General features: G+C 45.4%; 1 protein-coding gene, 1 long non-coding RNA gene and 1 pseudogene across 2 annotated transcripts; all 3 read right to left on the minus strand.

Moving 5' to 3' along the window:
- Positions 1 to 996: 996 nt before the first annotated feature.
- On the minus strand, positions 997 to 5,365 carry LOC136651282 (uncharacterized). The gene is made up of 3 exons (XR_010794507.1): positions 5,272 to 5,365; positions 3,325 to 3,377; positions 997 to 1,733 (listed from the first exon to the last, which is right to left on the minus strand). It is a non-coding gene; the product is annotated as an uncharacterized lncRNA (long non-coding RNA).
- A 1,631-nt stretch (positions 5,366 to 6,996) lies between these two features.
- Positions 6,997 to 20,522, minus strand: LOC136653454 (T-cell-interacting, activating receptor on myeloid cells protein 1-like). The gene is made up of 5 exons (XM_066630351.1): positions 20,435 to 20,522; positions 17,943 to 18,233; positions 16,509 to 16,811; positions 10,863 to 11,174; positions 6,997 to 7,133 (listed from the first exon to the last, which is right to left on the minus strand). Exons 1-5 carry the CDS (start codon positions 20,520 to 20,522, stop codon positions 6,997 to 6,999), a joined length of 1,131 nt encoding a protein of 376 aa, XP_066486448.1.
- Positions 14,894 to 15,010, minus strand: LOC136654926 (5S ribosomal RNA; annotated as a pseudogene).
- Positions 20,523 to 22,065: the final 1,543 nt, after the last annotated feature.

A 22,065-nucleotide genomic window follows, 5' to 3' on the forward strand; every position in this document is an offset into this window, starting at 1 on the left:
ACTTTTACTGATTTACCTGCCTGCTCCAAGTTCAGCAGAGAGGAAGCAGGTTGTCTCTCTATAAGATGGCTAACATTCTGCTACTGTTCGGCTTCAAGGGGGGCCCCTTGGGTTTTGGGGGCCCTTGGTTAACCTGGGAGTTTGCCTTTGTTTAGTTAGAAGAGACAAATTTGTTCTCAACTGCCTCTGAAAGTAGAACTAGATCCAACAGGTACAAACTGAATAAGATTCCAATTGGATATCAGGAAAAAATTCCTGGCGGTCAGGTAGACTCAGCAGTGGAACAGATTGCCAAGGGAGGTGGTAGATTCTCCCTCACTGGAAACCTTCAAGCAGAGGTTCAACAAGCACCTTCTGGAGATGCTCTAGAAGGATTTCCTGCTTCAGGCAGGGGGTTGGACTAGATGACCTTTTAGGTCCAGATGACCTTTAGGTGACCAGATGACCTTCCAAATCTATGTTTCTATGATTCTTTGATTTTCAAGGGATCTCTTTCTGTCTGTCTTTCTTGGCCTTGAATGGAGGCAGCAGGAAGTCTACCAATTCCTCAGTATCCTCAAGTCTGACCAGTAAGGAGAGAGAGGTTAACAGGGCAAAAGGACCACCACTAACCACTAGACTTGTGCTAATTTTGCCCTTTGGCTTCCTCTCTTTTCCTTCATGTTCTATTGCAGCAAGAATGACAGAGTCCGTGGCACCTAAAAGACTAACCACTTTATTTCAGCTCATGCCTTTGCAGACTACAGTTCAGTTCATCAGATGCATGAAGTGAAAGCCTCAGCAGGCAAGCATGTGTCTATGGCTGTTTCAGTGAAGCCAGAGAACTGAGATCTGGTTTAACTCAGTTATTCTGCAAAGCAATAAGACAGGAAGCCATCATCTTGGTTCAAACCAAATCGAAGATTATCAAGTTTCCTGATAGATTCTGAGTAGTTTTTTCCTTGAGTCACCCTTTTTAATTCTTTTGTTGTGCAAATTGAGCAGGGAAGTGATCAGGCCCCCAAAATCTTCAAGCCTCCCCCCCCCCCCCCGATTTCTGGATGTTCCTCTGCCTTGTATCAGATTTCCATCCCTTTATCCTTCTGCACAGACACTGAACCTCTGCAGACATAGCAGAAGAGCATTGTCAACAGGTAACAGCACATATCAGGTCGAAAGATGAGCAAGAGAATGAATGCCTGGCAGTATAGCTGATGTTTGGTCCAGCGATGATGCAGCCTGAGTGGATATGGGGACAGAGTTGGCACCTGTGCTGGTTTCACGTCTGCTCCCTGTCCTTGTGTCTCTGTGATGTGACCTGCTGTTGGTCAGCATGTGCTTCAATAACTACCATATATCTTTCAATCCTCAGTCAAGAGCATTTCTGGAGAAGATTTCACTCGCCGGCAAGATTTCTGCAATCTGGCCACTGTGTTTGTAGCTGGTGATTGTCATCATAGGCTTGAACTTCACATCCTTTCCATTTGGTTAGATTCCCAACTGCATGGCCATGGAGAAGATAAGTGAACCTTGCATGAAGGGGCCAGCCTGAGGATGTATGTCCATGAGACCCAGAAGCACCCCCATCCCTTGGAAAGTCTTGCCTATTGGCCCTTCCCGGCTCTGTCTTTGGCCACTGATGCATAAAGACAAGAGTCAAGGGCTGTGACAGGATTGGCTCCCTGTTTTGTTCTCAATGGTTGGTGGTTTAAGACGGCATAGGAGACTCCATTGGGGTCTTCAGCTTCTGGGATCTGCGGGAGGAAAAGAGAGAGATGTAGAATTCAACCCTCTCACCACTTCCTCTCCAGTATTTAGAATGAACCACAATGAAAATGCTAGAAAAATTAGAGGTCACTTTGCAACAGGGCTGAATGGTGTTTTGTTGCCCAGAGCCTACATGAAGGATGGCACTTGTCCCTCTGTCCCAACCACCACTCAGAGGAGAATGCGACTAAGCAGAATTGCTAAGGCCATGCAATACACTCAGCCGTGCCGCAGTTGCCATCTGCCATGATTCAGCCATAACCTGTGTGAGCTGGAGAGAAGGCAAGCAGACCTCCCTTCTTACCCTCCCCTCCCACAAACTTCATCCCTTCCATCAAGTTCTTTTTTGTGGCTGTCTCCACCAAAATAGCCTCTTCCTTGCTGCCCTGAGGTAAATCTTTTCTTTGTGATCCAGCCACTACCACTAGTCACATGCAAATGTGTCAAAGGAGGCCTTGCTCCTGCAGACCTGAGCTGACTTTGTTGTGTTCCTTATTCTGAGAAAAGCTGACTGCCTTTGCAATCAACCATGGGATTTGGGGTAACGCCTCCTCAGGAAAAGAGCCTTCACTGTGCAACTTGATGCATGTAGACTCAGAAGGAAGCCTCACTGTGTTCAATAGGATTTACTCCTCAGTAAGTATGTTTAAGATTACAGTCTCAGTCATCCTCTACTCAGTTAATATTCCCAAGACTTCAGCATTGATCTAAACTTTCTGCTTGTAAGTTGAGTATGTTTTAACCCTGTGATGCTACTCTCTCATCTCTGTGGCAGCTCTTGGTGGCCTGGCTCTCTCTTTCCCAAGCTGAACTTGTGATCCTGTTCAACTCAACTTACACAGGAAAACACTGACCCGTCCTCTCAAATTTTATTCAACTAAATGGCCAATTTTAATTCTCATTTCTTATCAACCTTCCACTTAAGGACAGACCGCATATATGACAGTGGTCAAAGTGCAACAAAGAGGCTCTTAATGAGGCAGCCAGGTCTCCCATAGCCTGCAGCAGTGTGTCTGTTTACACAACAGAGAGGCTCTTAATGCAAAGAAGAGGCAGTCTATCTCCAGTAGCCTGTGCAGCCAGCTAGTGTCTGTTAACTCAGAGAACATATCCCCATCATTAAGTGGTGCGCACCTGTATTTTCTCTTAAGCAAAAATTGTGCAGCACAAACATAATCAAATACAACATGGAAAAAACAGGTGCATTGCTTTGCCCCATTCCCAAGGGAGTAAAATCCCAATTCAATCCTTGATGGCACTTCTTGCATTAAATAGAACTGGTTTCATTGCTAATGTTACAACCAAGCTTTCCCCACTGAGATGTTAGGATAAGGCTAAAACACTATCAGTGTAGGTTGAATCTAATTATGACTTCCAGGTGAATGCTGGAAGTTGAGACTGTTTTCCATCCTGATCTTTTTCTATCTCCATGGCCACCCACAATATGCTGAATGTGTTGAGCTGATATAGCAACATGTTGTGGGTCCGTCCGTCCCCCAAGGTTCAGGGGTCAAAGATAGAGGATAGAGTTGCTGATGAGTCAGGATAAGGAGGTTTGTTCACAGGAAAGTATCTTACTGTGTTTGTCGCTTCCTCTGATAGTGGTTGGGTCCTTTTTTCAGCAGCAGAGCCTGTAGATCCAAGATACACCATGAGATTCTTCAACCATTCAGTTACAAAATGAGTACAGCAACACAGCTCCCAACCCATGTATTCTACTCTGTAAAATCTTATCTTGAAGGAGGAAAATATGTATATATAGATATATTCACACTCCTGATTTTAGAAGTAGACTATCTCGGAAGGCCAGATGCAGGGGAGGGCTCCAGGATGCAGGTTGTGTCTTGCTGTCTTGTGTGCTCCCTGAAGCATTTGCTGGGCCACTGTGAGATACAGGAAGCTGGACTAGATGGGCCTTTGGCTTGATCCAGCGGGGCTCTTCTTATCTTCTTATGAGGAAGCACCTTGCTTAGTATACACTAGGCTGCAGATTATTCTGTTTTAGAAACATTCTCCAGCAAAGTTGACCATCTTTTCCCCTATGAACCTGCCCTGTAATTCAGATTTTGTCCTGAACGTTAACTTTCCCTGCCTTCAGGAGTTAACCAGGAAGGTGCCGGCGGGGGGGGGGGGGGGGAGAGGCTTTCTCTGTTGTGGAATCACAGCTTGATAAGGAAGGGTGAAGGAGTTATGAACTCCACCCCTGAAATTTTGCCAAGGCCTTTCCCATGTTTTTAGATGTCACCGGACAGACAACCTGCACATCTTTGAGTCTCCCTTTGTAGTCATGAAGCCTAGGAACGTGCTTCATATTTAAAAGAAGGCCCCCTTTTTTTTTTACATTGGACTCAGCAAAGTCTTGCTAACTGGGCTAAGAGGCCCCTTTTAAATAGTGCTTCTCATATTCAGCAGGTGGAGAGTAATTGATCCTATTCACCCCAGTCTGTTTTGCTGGTGTCTCTCTTAGATCTTTGTTTAGGCCAGGGTTGGCCGACCCATGGCATGCATGCCACTAGTGGCACAGGGACACTTTCAAAATGGCATAGGCCAATCCCCAAGTCAGTGACCTGGGTGAAGCTTCCACACCTGACCATGTGGACCAGCTAAGCGTGAAGCTGGCTGCCAAGCCAGGGCTAATGCCAGTTGGTCAGTCACGTGCAAGGCGTGCTGAGATGCTATCTCCGTGGCCTGGTGTTTGGTGTGGCATGGCAAGTCTGGCCACTGCTGAAGGCAAGCAGTGCCAGTCCATGCCCCTCTCAACAGCACTGGGAATCCTGGTCAAGCCGTACCCAGCAGGGATGCCACTGGAGTCAGGTAGAATGGCACATTCAAGATTCTTTATATAAAAAGTGGCACGTATAATGCTGCGGGTTGGCCACCTCTAGTTTAGATTGTGTACCTCTGTAGTGCAGGGAACTATCTGTTCACTTATTTTCCTATCTAAGCTGCTTGAAAAGCCGGTATATAAATATTTTGAAGGATAGTAATGATAGTGATGCTGCAGGCTGTGCAGCATGGCCTTTCCCAGTTTGAAGAGACACTTTGCCAACAGACAGAGGCAAAGAGGCAAAGAAGGAAGGCCCATAGCCAGGGAGACAGACCAGGGACAGACTGCACTTGCTCCCGGTGTGGAAGGGATTGTCACTCCCGAATTGGCCTTTTCAGCCACACTAGACGCTGTGCCAGAACCACTTTTCAGAGCGCAATACCATAGTCTTTCCAGACTGAAGGTTGCCAATACAATACAAAAGTGATGATAACTTCTACGTGAAGACATTTTAAATTAATGCATTGTCTTTGAAAACTGCTCTTTCCTCCAAAGGAGCTCAGGGAAGTATTGGCTCCTTCCCTTCCCTTTTATCCTCACAACCCTGTAAGGAGTTTAGGCTAAGAGGCATTATGGCTGACCCAGGGTGACCTTGACAGCTTCCTGGCTGAGCAGGATCTCAAACCCAAGTCTTCTCTAAGCACCACACCACATTAACACCAGCCATTATAAAGCACCCTCTTCATAAGCCTACTTACCCCTTTTTCGTCTTCTATAAAATAGGACGGCAAGCAACAGCAGTAGGAGAACCAAGAGGAGGAGCAGGCCTGCGCCACAGACTGCCAATATGGTTGTCCAATCTAAATCAATAAGATTCATAACCATAAATTCAAAGGTAGCTGGAGTTGGAGCACTGCTAATGATTTATCTCTTCATGTTTAAGATAATGTCCAAAGGTTGCCTGCAATGTTCCTTTTATCCAGCAAAACATCTTTCTTTACTTAGCGTGTGGTCAGTCTGTGGAACTCCTTGCCACAGGATGTGGTGCTGGCGTCTAGCCTAGATGCCTTTAAAAGGGGGTTGGACAAGTTTCTGAAGGAAAAATCCATTACAGGTTACAAGCCATGATGTGTATGTGCAACCTCCTGATTTTAGAATTGGGTATGTCAGAATGCCAGATGCAGGGGAGGGCACCAGGATGAGGTCTCTTGTTATCTGCTGTGCTCCCTGGGGCATTTGTTGGGCCGCTGTGAGATACAGGAAGCTGGACTAGATGGGCCTATGGCCTGATCCAGTGGGGCTGTTCTTATGTTCTTAAACTACAATTCCCAGAAAGCCTTGCAGGTCTCTTGTTATCTGGTGTGCTCCCTGGGGCATTTGGTGGGCCGCTGTGAGATACAGGAAGCTGGACTAGATGGGCCTATGGCCTGATCCAGTGGGGCTGTTCTTATGTTCTTAACTACAATTCCCAGAAAGCCTTGCAGGTCTCTTGTTATCTGGTGTGCTCCCTGGGGCATTTGTTGGGCCGCTGTGAGATACAGGAAGCTGGACTAGATGGACCTATGGCCTGATCCAGTGGGGCTGTTCTTATGTTCTTAAACTACAATTCCCAGAAAGCCTTGCAGGTCTCGTTATCTGGTGTGCTCCCTGGGGCATTTGGTGGGCCGCTGTGAGATACAGGAAGCTGGACTAGATGGGCCTATGGCCTGATCCAGTGGGGCTGTTCTTATGTTCTTAACTACAATTCCCAGAAAGCCTTGCAGGTCTCTTGTTATCTGGTGTGCTCCCTGGGGCATTTGTTGGGCCGCTGTGAGATACAGGAAGCTGGACTAGATGGGCCTATGGCCTGATCCAGTGGGACTGTTCTTATGTTCTTATGTTTTCATTTAAGCATGACCGTCTTTCAGTGCCTTCACAGACTTTCTGTTCACCAGTCCCTCATTCACCTCTGCATTATAGAAACTGATCTTCCACCTTTCCCACCACATTCTGCGGCCCTCCTCTCCTTCCACACAGATGCGTACACACAGAGCTTCCTTACGATATGATCCCACACCACTGGGATCCCACACATTCTACAGCCCCTCTTCTCCTGCCCTCCTCTGCAGCACTCAGTCAGCCGGCTGGCCAATCCAAGAGCTGCCCCCTGAGGGCATCCTCCCATAGGCATTCTGAGGGCTGGGGAAGCTGTGCGCAACCTCGCTGATCCTTCAGAGGTCTTGAAGGCCTTCGGAGGGGCAAAAAATATCACTTTTGGTTTCACAGAGCACCCCCTCCCCCGGCCCAGTCCTCAGAAGGTCTAAGGGCATAAAAACATCACTACTGGTTTCCTCCGTGAAACCAGAAGTGATGTTTTCCAGCCTTCTGAGGGCCTTATAAGGCCTTACAGAGTGTCAGGGAGGTGCTTCTATGGACCTCTGAAAGGAAGGTAGAGGATGGGACCTTTGGGGCAGGGGGGGGGCAGCAGCTTGCTGTCGTGGCCCCTAGGCGGCACTGGGGCCAGGATCGCCATTGTTGGAAACCCCTGGGCCCCCCTCATTGGAGGTGCCCCCCTCTTCCTTTTTCAATCCAGTGAGTTGGAGAAGGAGCCATGGAGGCAAGTGGGTGAACTCAGCCAAACCTGGACACATGGAATGACATTCTGGAGTGCATTGATTACAATATTGCCCTCATACAGGGACTTCTGTGACCTGGTTCATTTGTCTGACTGGCTCCTTGCCCGGTTGACACACAAAGCCTTGCCCCATCTTCTCCTTTCCACAGCTTGTTGCTCTTTTGTCTTCTCCTGTCTTGTTCTTTGACTTCACACTTACTGTGACTAAAACCAGGAGTCTGAATTTTCAATAATCATGGAAAGGTACAAGACTGAAAAAAATAGCAGTCTAATTTAATTATTAGAAGCCTCTTTTCTTTCCAAACATTTTAACCAACACCACAGGGCAATATATCTATTTTTCAGACTTAAAATGTTTTTGTTATAATTCTCCATTTTTCATTCACTATATCACTTCATATAATGTTTAATTTCTACTTTTATATATTTGAATTTAATTTATTTAAACAGATTTATATACTGCCTTTCCTATGCTCAAGGAAACATTATAGATAATGGGACATCTTAAGAAATTATGAAGAAAAGTAATCAGTTGGGGAAAATCCACATCATTGATTCCACCCATGTGATCAATGAAGTGACCGGTGATGTACTGCAGTAAAAGTTATGGTTCTTGAAACATGTAGCAGAAGTCTGCTGGAGATAATAATAATGTTTAAATGATGCTTTCTGAGTATGCTGTGTCTTTTATAAATATTATGTTTACAGCAACTTAAAGGTAAATTAAGGGCCCCAGTGGCGTCACTAGGGTTTGCATCACCCAGTGCGGGATTCCAGCGTGTCACCCCCCCATGCAGTGGGCGGGGCAATACCCCAGGTGGTGGGCGTGGTGATGTACCATCACTCCGCCCCCACTCATTTTTGGCTGTACCTTTTCATAGAACAAAGATAGAACACATTCTGCATGAAATTACACATTGACTGATATATAACATGATGGTATTATTCTTTCAAATTATGATTTTAGTAATTTTGGTCACTAGCGTTATCACACCCCTCCCCAGGGTGTCAACTTACTAACACCTTATTGCAGTAGTTCTCAAACTTTTAGCACTGGGACCAACTTTTTAGAATGACAATCTGTCCAAGACCCACCAGAAGTAATGTCATGGTGGAAGTGACATCATCAGGCAAATTAAAATAAATAAGTATAAATAATTAAAGTAAACCAAATAATTAAATAAGCAGCAGCCAGCCCTGTTCCACCAAGTGAATTTCTTCTGTGGTCTGCCTGCAGTAACACCCCCCCCCTCCAAAATCAGTAAGGTTTTCAGCCCTACCTACCCAGTGCCCAGTTCAATTTAAGAACTTCTGTTTAAACCAGATCACTGTCAGGATCCACCTGGCTTTGCAAGTCTCAAAAAGGTTCACCTTATCAGCTGAAGCCTCTGTTTTGATCCTTTTTAGTGGGGAGGGGGGAGGCTGCCTTCTGGAGCACTTGTTTAGCTCTAGGTGCATAGGATCAGGACCATTCTGGTAGCCTTGCACACTCCTTCACCTGATCTTCCACACCAGCCAAGGCATGTTTGCTTACTCACGAGTAAACTCAACCATGAGGCTTAGTTTCGCTTTCCATAGGGCTCAATACATTCATCTGCTTGGAGGGAGGGATTTCCTTTTCAGGTGTTTTTGGGGGATGCATTCATTGGATCAAGACCATTCTGGTGTCAATGGATTCCTCTCAGCCTGCCCTTTCCAACAAACTAAGGCAAGTGCACCTACTCACAAGTAAATGCACGATACAGCTCACTTTCACTTTCCATAGGGCTCCATGCATTTTTTGTTCTCTGGTTTTTAGGGCATAACTTTTGATAGAAAGGAGATATTTCACTCTGTTTTTTTGCATTGCATTCCGCTCAAACTTCTGCATCCAACGGTATATAATATGATGGGGTTACTCCTTACCACTGCAATTTTAGCATGTCACCCCCCCGTGCGCGTCATCCGGTGTGGCCCACACACCCCGCACCCCTATAGCGACGCCACTGAAGGGCCCTATCCTATCTAACTTTCCAGTGCTGATGCAGCCATGTTAATGGGATGTGTACTGCGTTCTGTAGTGGGTGGGCACTCAAAGAGGCCTCCTCAAGGTAAGGAAATATTTGTTCCCTTTACTTCAGGGCTCTGTTGTGGCTGACTCGGTGTTGGAGAGTTGGATAACACTGAGCCCTAAGTATTAAGCATTATCTCTGTATTGGCTAAGGCGAAGTGGAAATAGCTTGCCTGCTGAATTCATGACAGAGGCAAGATTTAAACCAGTGAACTTCTGATTCACAGTTCAGTCTTTGAGCTACTACACTATGCTACATTTCCTACAACAGGGTAAGGGAAGACAATTCTAGGGTAGAGAGGTAGAGCTGGGTGCCATTAGTATATAGGTGTTACTGGGGTGCAGTGAGGACAGTATGTAGGGGGAGAAAAGTAGAGAGCTGGAAACAGATCCCTAAGGGACCCAACAGACAACAGGAAGACAAAGGAAGAGCCCCCTCCTGTGAAACATAGTGTGATTGACAGGATAAGAAATGGTTTGAGGACACTCAGAGAAACTGAGGGCATGAAGAGAGTCTGGGAGAAAAAGTGTCACCTGCTGGAACAGCAGCAGCAGAGGAGTCAAGAAGGGTCAAAACAGTGGCATTTGGACTTTGCAATAAGAAGAATGAGGCTGCAATCCTACACACACTTGCCTGGGAGTAAGCCCCATTGAACACAATGGAACTTACTTCCAAGTAGCCATGCCTAGGCTTGCACCCAGAGAGATTTAAGTGAGGGCAGTTTAAGTGGTCTGCCCACTGTAGACAGCAGAAGGGGGTCAAGAGAGGAGGTCAAGAGAGGAGATGGAGGAGAAAAAAATGAGGCAACAGTATAAATAGCCGTATCCAGGATCAGAGAAGCAAAGAACAGAAAGGAAAATGGGCTGCAGTTAGAAGCATGGGCTGAGACAAATGTTGCTAAATGGAGAAAGAGTCAGGCCCAGCCCAAGCCCTCCTGGTACTGAGTCCCACTGAGCTCTGGGACTGCCCCCTTTGCAGGGTGCAAAGCATGCCATGGAAATGTTATCTCTCCCCCAAATCCTTTGGCAACTGAGTTTCACCTTGTGGTTTGTCCACCCCCCTCCCAATTTTGTATGTTGGAAACTTATTTGATGCACGAATGCCTCATGCTTTTCTATGAGCACCACAGAGATAAAAAGCTGAGTCATGATCTCATTCCTCTCTCCATACCCCACCTGCCTTGCTGTGGTTGCTGTCATTCATGGACCCACTGGTGCTGCGTTAAAGGGGAAAGGTAGATCAAGGAACACATTTCCTGCCATCTCCAGGGCCTTATATGCACCTATATGCCCTCTAATATATGTCTCTTTGGGCGCAATCCTAACCAACTTTCCAGCACTGACATAGCTGTGCCAATGTGGCGTGCACGGCATCCTGCAGTGGGGAGGCAGTCAAGGGGGCCTACTAATGGTAAGGGCATGTTACCTTACCTTGGGGGCTGCATTGCAGCTAAGTCAGTGCTGGAAAGTTGGTTAGGATTGCGCCCTTTGTTGCTCTCCATCCCGTTATCTGCTTGTACTCTTTGATGGCAACTAGGCTGTAGCTTCTGCCATTCCCCACCAACAGCACAGTCAGAGATCCCTGTGAAGGTATTCCATTGCCAGTCAACATACTGGACATTCCTGTTCCAACGATAGAGGATGTGATTGGGAAGAGGGAGGGCATGCCAAGTATAGCCCCTTACCTTGCTGAAAGGTCTGCGCAGGGTTGTTTGCCAAAACAAGTTCCACAGGGTCGCTCGGCTCTGACCATATAAATGGTTCCCCTTTGTGGTGATAGTGACAGGTGTAGTTCCCAGCATCCTCCAAACTTAGCATGTGGAAAAGGAAAGAGCCCGTGTCTCCTGCTGCCTCGACCATCTGTACTGCTGTGAGGTTCCTGGATTTGTGCAGGGAGAAGATCAGACCTTGCCCCTGTGTCCGACATTCAATGGTGACATTTTTGCCTAAAGCAGGCTTTCCTTGCACCAGGATGGAAGGTTTCTTGAGCATGGGATCTGGAAGTAGGAAAATGACAATGGAGCCCTAAGGTTAGTTTACAGTTCGTATTGTCCTACTGAATCCATTCATTATATATGGGTGCAATCCTAATCCCTGATGTCAGTACTTTCCAGCACTGGCAAAGTGGTGCCAATGGGACATGTGCTGCATCCTGCAGTTGGGTGTCACTCACGGAGGCCTCCTCAAAGTAAGGGAATGTTTGTTCCCTTACCTCAGAGCTGCATTGACCTTGTGTCCGTGCTAGAAAGGGAGGAATGGGGTAGAGGCTGTGGCAGGGTGGCAGTGTGTCAAGACTGGCAATATCATCAAGATGTGCACATTTTCTCTTCTGTCATTTGCAGCTATTGAGTTTGTTCACACATACAAAGTGCTTATTTCTGGTCATAATATGCTTACTGATATCACTTACTGCTTAATGATGTCATGTCCGGCCTTTAGCAGGTGCCACAAATGCTTTTTGGCCCACTATATGAAATGGGTTTGACACCACTGACCTAATTCGTCTTTTGCCGACAGACCTCATTTTGTCCATTTGTACAGTGGGTGCTGATATCCCCTCCCCCCACTGGGACTCACTGAGATGGCAGGCTTGGGTAAATCTTGCTCTGGACAGAGGTAGAACAAGCATCAGCTGAGCATCAGCTTCAGCCTGTCTCAGTAAGATGGGCAGCAGCTGTATGTGCAAGGTAAAGGTTGGGATCCAAGTGCGAATATACTCAAGGTAGTGATCTGGGACATGAGCAAATGAAGCTTATATTCATGGCCTGTTGAATCCTAATTTCTTCAGGACATTGACATCAGTATATCCCCTGTTTCACAGCAGGGAATTCAGAGACAGAGAAGATCTGAGGTAGAGAAGATCAAGTGAGTGCTCACTACAATGTTTGAGGACTGTGGCCAGAGAAATAAGCAGAGACATTGTTGGGTAAGAGAAGTTATTCATGTGAATGGTGAAACCACATGTTCTATGAGTAATAAGAAAAGGAGGGATGTATGTGCAGAAATGCATTTCCTACCATTCCTAGGTATAAAGCGTCTCCATCTTTGGCTGTAGAGAACATAATCTGATTTCATGGTGTAGACCATCTGGTGATGTCCATATGTAGAGTCACCACTTGGGTTGCAGGAAAAAGGTGTTCGCTATGACCACCATGTTCTCTTGACAAAACTCTTATTAGCCTTTCCCCTGCTTCATTTTGTACTCCAAGACCAAACTTGCCTGTTATTCCTATTACCTCTTGACTTCCTACTTTAGCATTCCAATCCTCTATAATAAGAAGGACATCTTTTTTTGGTGTTAATCTAGAACATGTTGTATGCCTTCATAAAATCGGTTAACTTCATCCTCTTCAACATCAGTGGTTGGGGCATAGACTTGAATTACTGTGAGGTTAAAAGGTTTGCCTTGAATTTGAACTGAAATCATTCTGTCGTTTTTCAGATTCTACCCCATTACTGCTTTTCCCATTCTTTCATTCATTACAAGGGCTACTTCATAATTAAGGGCTACTTCTTCTATGGCATTCTTGTCCACAGTAGTAAATATAATGTTCATCTGAATTAAATTCGCCCATTCCTGTCCATTTTAGTTCACTAATTCCCAAGATGACAGTGTTCAGTCTTGCCATCTCATGTTGGACCACATCCAGCTTACCTTGATTCATAGATCTTACATTCCAGGTTCCTATGCAATATTGTTCTTTACAGCATCAAACTTTCACTTCTCCACAAAAGATGGAAAAGCTCTATATAGTCAGTAAAAACAAAACCTGGAGCTGACTGTGGCTCAGATCATTTTGCTTCTCATTGCAAAATTCACACTTAAACTGAAGAAAGTAGGGAAAAACATTAGGCCATTTAGGTATGACCTAAATTATAAGAATACACAGTGGAGGTGATGAAAAAATTTAGAGGTTTAGATTTGGTAGACAGAGTGTCTGAAGAACTATGGACGGAGGTTCGTAACATTGTTCAGGAGGTGGCAACTAGAACCATCCCTAAGAAAATGGAATGCAAGAAGGCAAAATGGCTGTCTGAAGAAGCTTTACAGATTGCTGAGGAAAGAAAGAAAGCAAAAGGCAAGGAGAAAGGGAAAGATATATCCAACTGAATGCAGATTTCCAGAGAATAGCAAGGAGAGATAAGAAGGCCTTTTTAAATGAGCAGGTAGCAGGTAAAAATTTTAATGGTCTTAAGAAGGTTTGGCAAAGTTTGGTTAAATGAAAAGTTAAGCGATGAAATTTGGAAAAGTTTACAGAATAAAAGAATAATGAAGAATTTATCTGTTAGAATTAAGGAAAATTGTTATAAATCTATATGGACATGGTATTTAACACCTGTAAAATTGAACCAGTGCAATAAGGATATAACTAATGCATGTTGGAGATGTAAAAAAGAAATTGGCACTTATTTTCGTATGTGGTGGTCCTGCGAAAAAATGAAAAAAAGTTGGGCAATCATATCTAGAGAGGTTAATGAAATTTTTGGTAAGAATATACTGATAACCTCAATGATGGCTTTGTTGAACGTGTTTAGTAATGAAGATATAGAAATGGGAGAATAGGAATTAATCACTGTGATGGTAACTGCTGCAAGACTGTTGCTTGCTAGGAATTGGAAAGGAGATAGAAATTTGAATATTGAGGAATGGTACAAAGTCAGGTGGAATATAGCTATAAATGATTAATTAACATGTGAGTTGAAAGTTAAGAAAGGAGTTGTGAAAGAAAATACGTTTATGGATATATGAAAGTTATTTTTGGAGCATGCTTCGGAGAAGGGTAAAGGATGTATGCCTGATCAAAAATTGGTGACTTTTTGGAGAAGGAAGGGGAATCCAAATTGAGTAGAAAATGAAGATGAAATCAAAGAGGATGAGGTTGGAAGAGAATGGGTCGTTATTCCCGGAGAAGGAGGTGGAGAGCACTGGCAGATTGGTGGGGATAAATGTATGTTGTTGTGAGATGGGTTTTTTTTGGTATTCCATTTATTTAAAAAAAAAAAAGATTTCCAGAGAATAGCAAGGAGAAGATAAGAAGGCCTTCTTAAATGAGCAGTGCAGAGAAATAGAGGAAAACGGTAGAAGAGGAAAGACTAGAGATCTCTTCAAGAAAATTGGAGATATCACAGGAATATTTCATGCAAAGATGGGCATGATAAAGGACAATAATTGCAGGGACCGAACAGAAGCAGACACAATTAAATAGGTGGCAAGAATACACAGAGGAACTCTACAAGAAAGGTGTTAATGTCCCTGATAACCACGATGGTGTGATCGCTGAACTTGAGCCAGACATCCTGGAACTTGAAGTCAAGTGGGCCCTAGGAAGCATCACTAACAAAGCTAGCGGAGTTAACAGTATTCCCGCTAGACAGTATTCCCTTAAAAGTTTAAAAGATGATGGTGTTAAAGTGCTGCACTCAATCTGCTAGCAAATTGGGAAAACTCAACATTGGCCTCAGGATTGGAAAAGATTGGTTTACGTTCCAATCCCAAAGAAAGGCGAAGCCAAAGAATGTGCAAACTACTGCACAGTTGCTCTTATTTCACATGCTAGCAAGGTTATGCTCAAAGTACCTACAAGCTAGGCTTCAGCAGCACGTGAATCGAGAACTACAAGCTGGTTTTCAAAGAGGCAGAGGAACTAGAGATCAAACTGCCAACATTTGCTGGATTGGTGGCTGGCAACCTTCAGTCTCAAAAGACTATGGTATAAGCCTACAGCACCAGGTATTCCCAAGCAGTCTCCCATCCAAGTACTAACCAGGCCTGACCCTGCTTAGCTTCCAAGATCAGACGAGATCGGGCATGTGCAGGGTAACAGTTGCTGGATTATGGAGAAAGCAATGGAGTTCCAGAAAAACATACTTCTGCTTCATCGACTATGCTAAAGCCTTCGACTGTGCGGATCACAACAAATTGTGGCAAGTTCTTAAAGAGATGGGAGTCCCAGACTACCTCATCGGTCTCCTGAGAAATCTGTATGCAGATCAGGAAGTAACTGTTAGAACTGGACATGGAACAACAACTGTCTGCTTGCCTGCACTGCTCCTCCTTCTTCTTCCATTCCCCGGATTGGGAGAGGAAATGTGGAGGGGAGGAGAGTGCTGAACTAGAACAGTGGAGAGTGGGAGAAGCAGAGGCTGGCACATCATCAGGTAATTCAACATGCCCCTTCAGGCATCAGGAGGTTGTGGGTCAGCCCGGATCATGATTGTTGCTGAGTACATGTTTGCTGTTGTGAGGTACAAGTGCTGCTGAGGGCAAATATTGGGTACAGCTCAAGCCAGGGCTTACGCTCTTTAGCCTCTTCCTCCTGCTTGCCCCTGCCCCATCCCTCTTTCCTCACCCTCTGTGGCATACCTGCACTTGCATGCATGCAGAGCAACTGGGCAGACAGACCTCTGGGGGGGGGGGGATAGTGGAAGGAGAGCCTGCTTGAACAAGGGAGGGAGTGTGCATGCATGTGCTGTGAGACAGCAGCAACCCAGACAAGCCTTCCCCCATTGGTTCCTCCTCCTTCTCCTGCCACCAAAACAGCATGAGTGCAGCCTCTTCCCTCTTCCCTCACCCACAGATACACACTTGGTCAAATGCATGAATCTGCATACCTTGTAGTCAAATCATTATATGAGCAATTGCTCATCCAATGGGAGACAACTGTACACATTTTAAAGGGAGAAAGTATATCAAGGAGTAGCCAATGAAAGTGTAGCCTGGTACTGAGTGCAAAATGATGCCCCGGAAGTGACATCACTTCCAGAAGTGACCAGACCCAGACTTTGACCCAGACGCAGACCCATACCAGACCCAGACTTCCACACCCAGACGTTTTAAAAAAGTGAAAAATGGAGCAGTGGCATAACTAAGGCATCTGCTACCCAGGGTCAAAGAAGATTTTATAGCCCCTCCCCCTCCATTACAAAATCAAATTTAATTTATTAAGAAAATAAATATAAAGTTTTCTGGTTAATTGGCCATAATTTTTGATAGAATACAGACATTCCAGTGAAGTTTGTTTCACTGCATTCAGCATTAAATTATCTTTCCAATGATATATCACTTGATGGTATTCTCTGTACTTACCAAGGTTTTCACAATTTTGGCCACTAGTGTCAAGCTCAGCTTGTTTTCTCTGTAAAGCTTGTTGCCCGGTGCAGTTGCTACCCGGCCCCCCCTTAGCTACGCCACTGTTCACAATTCTTGCCATCTCCAGGACAATAATGTACCTATGCCCTCTGATGAATGTCTTTTTGTTACTCTCCATTCCCCTATCTGCGTGCATACTTCGAAAGAATCTAAGCAGATGATAGGAGCTGTGCATGTGTACAAAAGAATGGCTTCTTACCTATCACAACCAGCTTCACAGAGTCACTTGGCCCTGACCAGACAAATGGATTCTCTCTGCGGTGATACTGACAGGTGTAGCTCCCGGCATCCTCCAAGCTCAGTGTGTGGAAAGGGAAATGGTTTGTGCTTCCTGTTGGTGGGATTACCTGTGTTGCTGTGTGGCTTCTGGATTTGTGCAGGGAGAAGGTCAGATCATGCTCTGGTCCCTGACATTCAATGGTAACAGTCATGCCTACAAAAGGCTCCCCTTGCAACTTGATGGAGGGCTTGATGAGGCTGGGATCTGGAGGTAAGAAAAATGCAGTGGGTAATACTGGCTAGTTTACAGTCCTCTTGTATATATGCTCTTGAATCTAGTCATTATATCATAGCCTAATCCTAGGCTGGTTTTCCACTGGTAAATCTTGTAATCCACCAGCATAAAGCCAGAACTGCAGGAGCCACAGCCACTCATTCTGCTGCTCACTGCCTATCCAGCAGGAGCCAGTAAGTCCTGTGCCAGCAGTGGTGGGCTGCAGAACCTCCACTGGAGCAAGTAGGTAGCTGGTAGAGTCGGTTCAGGGAATGACTGGGGTGGTTTATTGCAGGAAGATCTTGAAGGCAGCTGCACATGCCAAGATCCTATCTCCTCCCCCCCTTTCCCGGCCTGCACCCTCCTCCAGAAGTCTCCTCAGACACTGTGCTGCTGTAATAAGGGCTACCAATGAAATGCAGAGCATGCTGAACGCAAACAGTTTTGAGCCACTGCTGCAGAACAGTGGCAGCATCAGTGCTCCGCTGTTGTGGCTGATGACTTGCTCTGGTGCAGGTAAGCTGGCGTGGAGGGGGGGAGCATCATGGGTGTGGAGGGAGAGAAACAGGGTTTGTATGGGGAGAAACCAGTGGGTGGGGTGGAAGGGTGGATCTCGCAGCAGTCTCATGCACTGGATTTTATCCCCTCTTGAAAGGTTTCCTGCCCATTTTCTCATATGACACCAAAATGGCTTGCATATGTGCGAGGAGACCAATACTTTTAAAAAAAATGTTTTTTACTTACCTTCCATTTGCTTTGAGGTGGATCTCCCCCCCCCCCACCAGAGCCTGCAGTGTGGGTCTTTTTGGCAGCGCTGCTGGCTATAGAGTAGGGGGGATACTACTACTGCAACCCTTTATAGGCTGCAACCCTATAAAGTCCTGGGACTTGCCCTAATAAATGCGATGGAGCTGAGTAAACATGCAGAACATTTGCTGTTAGAATTCATCACCTGTAAGCAGCGTTAATGGTATTCAAGTGGGAGGAAAATCTATTTTGAAATGAAACAAGTGTTATAGTCAGTGCCACTTTCCCAGGTGACTTATTGATGTGGAAACTGCAAAACCCATTTTAATGCTGTTTTTGTGAAAATAACTCACAAGGACTAAGCCAAAAGCTCACCTGTCACGTTGATGTAGATTTTGTTACTACGGTCTGACCAAGGATCTTCCCCTGTTATAGGATGATATATACACTGGTAGGTCCCTGCATCTTCTGCCTTGGCATTTAAGATGGGAAATATAACCTCAGGCTGCTCCGCCTTCTTGATAGCAATGATCTTCCGTTCATCCTTCTCCAAATAGAACTCCATCTGTAAGTAGTTTTCACTCATACAGTGGATGCTGACATTTCCCCCCAGAGCAACCACATTACTGGGAGTCACAGAGATGGAAGGCTGTGGATAAGGTTGCCCTGCACAGAGAAGAGAACATGTGACAGGTCTGAAGAGTGGAGCAGCAGCAGCAGCAGCCTGTCTCTGTAAAGTGTGTGTGCAAGGTCATGTCTGGGCTCCAAGTGCAAATATGTCCAGGCTAGAGGTCTGTGACATTCACAAATGAAGCTCATTTCAGGGCCAGTTTCATCCTCTTTTCTTCCAATGTCTGCTGAGAAGCTACTTCAGAACAGGAGCTTCTCACCTGAGCAAGAGCTGAAGTGCCAACATCAACAAGGAATCTATGGAGTGACTCCATTTCATGTGACCCAAGATAGAGGCAGAGGACATACTTCAGCCTCCTCCTCCCTGTCCCCACTGAACAGTGACAATGTGGGCAAGGTTGTCTATCAGAGCTTCCTCTTTATGCTCATTCCCAGGAGAGAACCACTAAATGGCCTGTGAATGGGGTGCAGGTGGTGACTTCTCTTGAATCCTCTGTTGCTGCTTCATAGATGGAAGGATGGAGTAAGAGAACCCTTTGCCTCTATCTCAGATGAGATGGGAGAAGGAGCTGAGGAGCATCTTTGGAGTAAGGGGTTGCTGTGTTGGCAGCTAGATTAGAAGTGTGTAGAAGATGGATAGAGGCCCTGGGCTGTTACTTCCTTTTGTGAGTGCCGGGCAGAGGCGTCACTAGAACAGCCTCATCTGCACTGTGGCTTCCACATTTGCTTGACACTAAAAAAAAATAGCAGGTGAAGCTTGTCATGGCATCCAGATTTACATTATCACCTGCTGATCAAGACATTTGCCAGTCCTCTGGCTTTTTGGTGCTAAACTCAATGCTAGGGAAGCTAGACACTGACCAAGGGTAATAGTACCTAGTGGCAAGCCTTCCTGCTTTCTGCTCCCCTGGCTTGCTGAACGTGAGAGGAAATTTGTAGATCTATCCACTTCCACCATCTCATACTAAGGAAACTGGGCAGAGGGGAAGGATCTGGGCAAAACCTCCCATCCCAGGAGACCACAGAACCCAGGGGTTCTTGTTGAAACTCAGCTGCAGTAGGATCCACAAGTGATCTAACATGACAAAGCACTGAATTACCCATGAACAAGGACTAGGCAGATAAGGAGTCCAAATATATTCTCGAAGAAATAAGAATTAAAATAATGTACCTTAAAACTAAAAATTCTTCTATATATTTTCTATTGATCTTTCTGTCCATAAATCTGTATAATAAATCACACAGCCCAATCCTAACTAAATTCCCCCACACTGATACAGCAGTACCAGCATGGGCTGCGTGGCATCCTACGGGGCAATTTTGGCTACTGGAGGTCTCCTAGAGGTAAGGGGACATTTGTCCTCTTCCCTGGGGTAAGCCCCAGCAGCTGGAATGGGTCAACTCGGACCTGCACCAGTGATATCTATGTCTGAGTTGCTCCATGTCGATGGATCAGGTCTGGGAAGGGGGGTTAGATAGGCTGTGCACCAGCGCCACAGACCCCACCCCCTTCCAGGTCCAATCCACCCACCCTGCCCTGTCATGTCCTCTCTCCACCTTGTTCCACCCCTCACCACCCCTTTTTTAAATCTTGGTATTCTTGAATAATACCATCATGTTATATATCATCTGATGTGTGATTTCATGCAGAATGCAGTGAAACAAACCACACTGAAATATCTCTATTCTATCAAATGTTATAGTGAAAAAAGCAGTGGGGCGTGGCTATGGTACACCAGCACGTCCATTTTCTGGGACATTGCCCTACCCACTGCATGGGAGGAGACCCATCATGGTGTGATGTGCTGCACCATATGTTGCAAACCCTAGTGATGCCACTGGACCTTCTGCAAAGCTTTGTTTAGCTTTACTAGCCTTAGGGCCCAATCCTGTTCAATTTTCCAGTGCCGGTGCAGCCATGCCAATGGGGCATGCACTGCATCCTATGCTGGGAAGGCAGTCGCAGAGGCCTCCTTAAGTTATGGGAATGCTTGTTCACTGGCTGCACCGGTGCTGTAAAACTGGATAGGATTGGGCCCTTACTCAGTAGTTTCTTATATATAAAGAAAGCACAGATTTTTCAGATGCGACTTTCCCCAGGGGATTCCTCCCAAACTAAAACACGCAAGGGCGTATCAACAGTCCGGTAAGCATAAATCTGCACACTTTCTTTGCCAATGTTAACTGGAGATTTCAAGAAAGTAAAATTTTACGATACAAATCAATGAGTTTATTACATGACGTATTATTGTTGTTGATCATGAACAAGCATTCAGAGGGCTGAACTTGGTACTCATGCCCCGTGGGGGCCCTTTTTGTGCTCATCTGAGCATCATTCATTGAAATGCCTGCTGTTCAGAGGGGGTGTGGAAGGAATTCCAAAAGTGAGACCTGTTTTCTTCATCTGATTATGACGAATTAATATCAGAGAGTCAGAGCTTGCTCTTCTGGGTGTGTGTGGGTGTGTGTGGCTGTGTGTGCCAGAATGTATACATATGGGTCATATGGGTAACCCCTGCGAATTGGGTAAGAGGCACTTTTTCAAGTGGGTGCTCCTTTTTTTAGCAGGGGGAGAGTAACTGGCCCACCTCACCCCAGCAGTGTCTGTTCTAGTGGCTGTCTGCTGGTGTTCTTTTGCATCTTTTTAGATTGTGAGCCCTTTTGGGACAGGGAGCCATTTAGTTATTTGATTTTTCTCTGTAAACTGCTTTGTGAACTTTTAGTTGAAAAGCGGTATATAAATACTGTTAGTAATAATATGTATATATATGCTTTTTTCCCTGAGATGTTGAGGCAGGTTACTAGTCCCATCACTGATCTTCTGCTCTCTTTTTAGGACACAGTGAGTTGTATCCGAAGAAAGTTCCTCTCCTCTCCTTTCCTCTCCTCAGACATATGCCCCCCAAATGGCTAGCATACGTCCAAGGAGACCCACAGGCAGAGGTAAGTAAAAAAGTCAACTTACCTCCAGATTGCTTTCAGGTAACCCACCAGCAACATCACCATAGCATGCAGCGCACAACTTTTTGGTGTGGTTATAGTGTGGTGGAGGATAGAACTGGGCTCAAATGGAGCAAAATGGTGGCAGGGAGAGGGGGGGGTGTTTAGTATTCTGCCCTCTGCCCCAGCTTTGAAACTGATCATGACTTCCAGTGTGCTTTTTGATGAGAAAAAAGCTTCCATTCAAAGCCAGTGGGTACTTTCATTCTGATTTAAAGAAGAATACCATCAATGTCACTCTATTTGACAATTGTGAGCCATTGAGGGGAGGGAACCATCTTCTCATTTCTTTAGCTATGTAAATCATCTTTCAAACATTTCCACTGAAATGTTTAGAAACGTTTGTGTTATTGTTATTATTAATTATTATTAATAATAATAAGTGACATGAAGAACCACAGTCTGAGCTCCACTTCTAGCAGACTGTGGACAGAGCATTCAATCACAACAAAAGATACAAGTACTGAGAGGACAATGACTGTGGAAGATGGAATTTCGCTCTCCTTCTACCCCCAATCATCAGCATATTCATATTTTTTTTCTTTTTCTGTACTCACCATCCGAAGTCACTCTCTGCCCAGAGAACCACCATCCTGGAAAGAAGAATTTTCCATTAGTGGAGAGATATTGAGGGAAGAGGAGCTCACACAGGACCTCAAATCCTCCCCGCTTGTCATTGTGCATTTCTGCTCCAGCTTTCCATCCAGGTGAGATACCAACCAAGTAACAGGATGTTGAAAGGAAGCTTCATGTTGGGCACTCGGCTCTGGAGTCAGTAGGGTCTTCTCCTTAGCTTTACTGTCCTGCAAATAAAGATCTCCGCCTCTAGTTTATGGCCTTTTCTTCTCAATCATGAGCTGACACAACA

This window comes from Tiliqua scincoides, chromosome 5, assembly GCF_035046505.1.
Source record: "Tiliqua scincoides isolate rTilSci1 chromosome 5, rTilSci1.hap2, whole genome shotgun sequence".
NCBI lineage: Eukaryota > Metazoa > Chordata > Lepidosauria > Squamata > Scincidae > Tiliqua > Tiliqua scincoides.

Bases quoted from the DNA above. Each gene is read 5' to 3' on its own strand.
- LOC136653454 (XM_066630351.1), bottom strand. From the start codon at position 20,522: ATGAGCACAAAAAGGGCCCCCACGGGGCATGAGTACCAAGTTCAGCCC. The intron at 16,812-17,942 runs GTGAGCTTTTGG...TCTTACCTCCAG, and splicing joins AATCTACATCAACGTGACAG to ATCCCAGCCTCATCAAGCCC. The intron at 7,134-10,862 runs GTAAGGGGCTAT...CCATGTGTCCAG, and splicing joins TGCGCAGACCTTTCAGCAAG to GTTTGGCTGAGTTCACCCAC.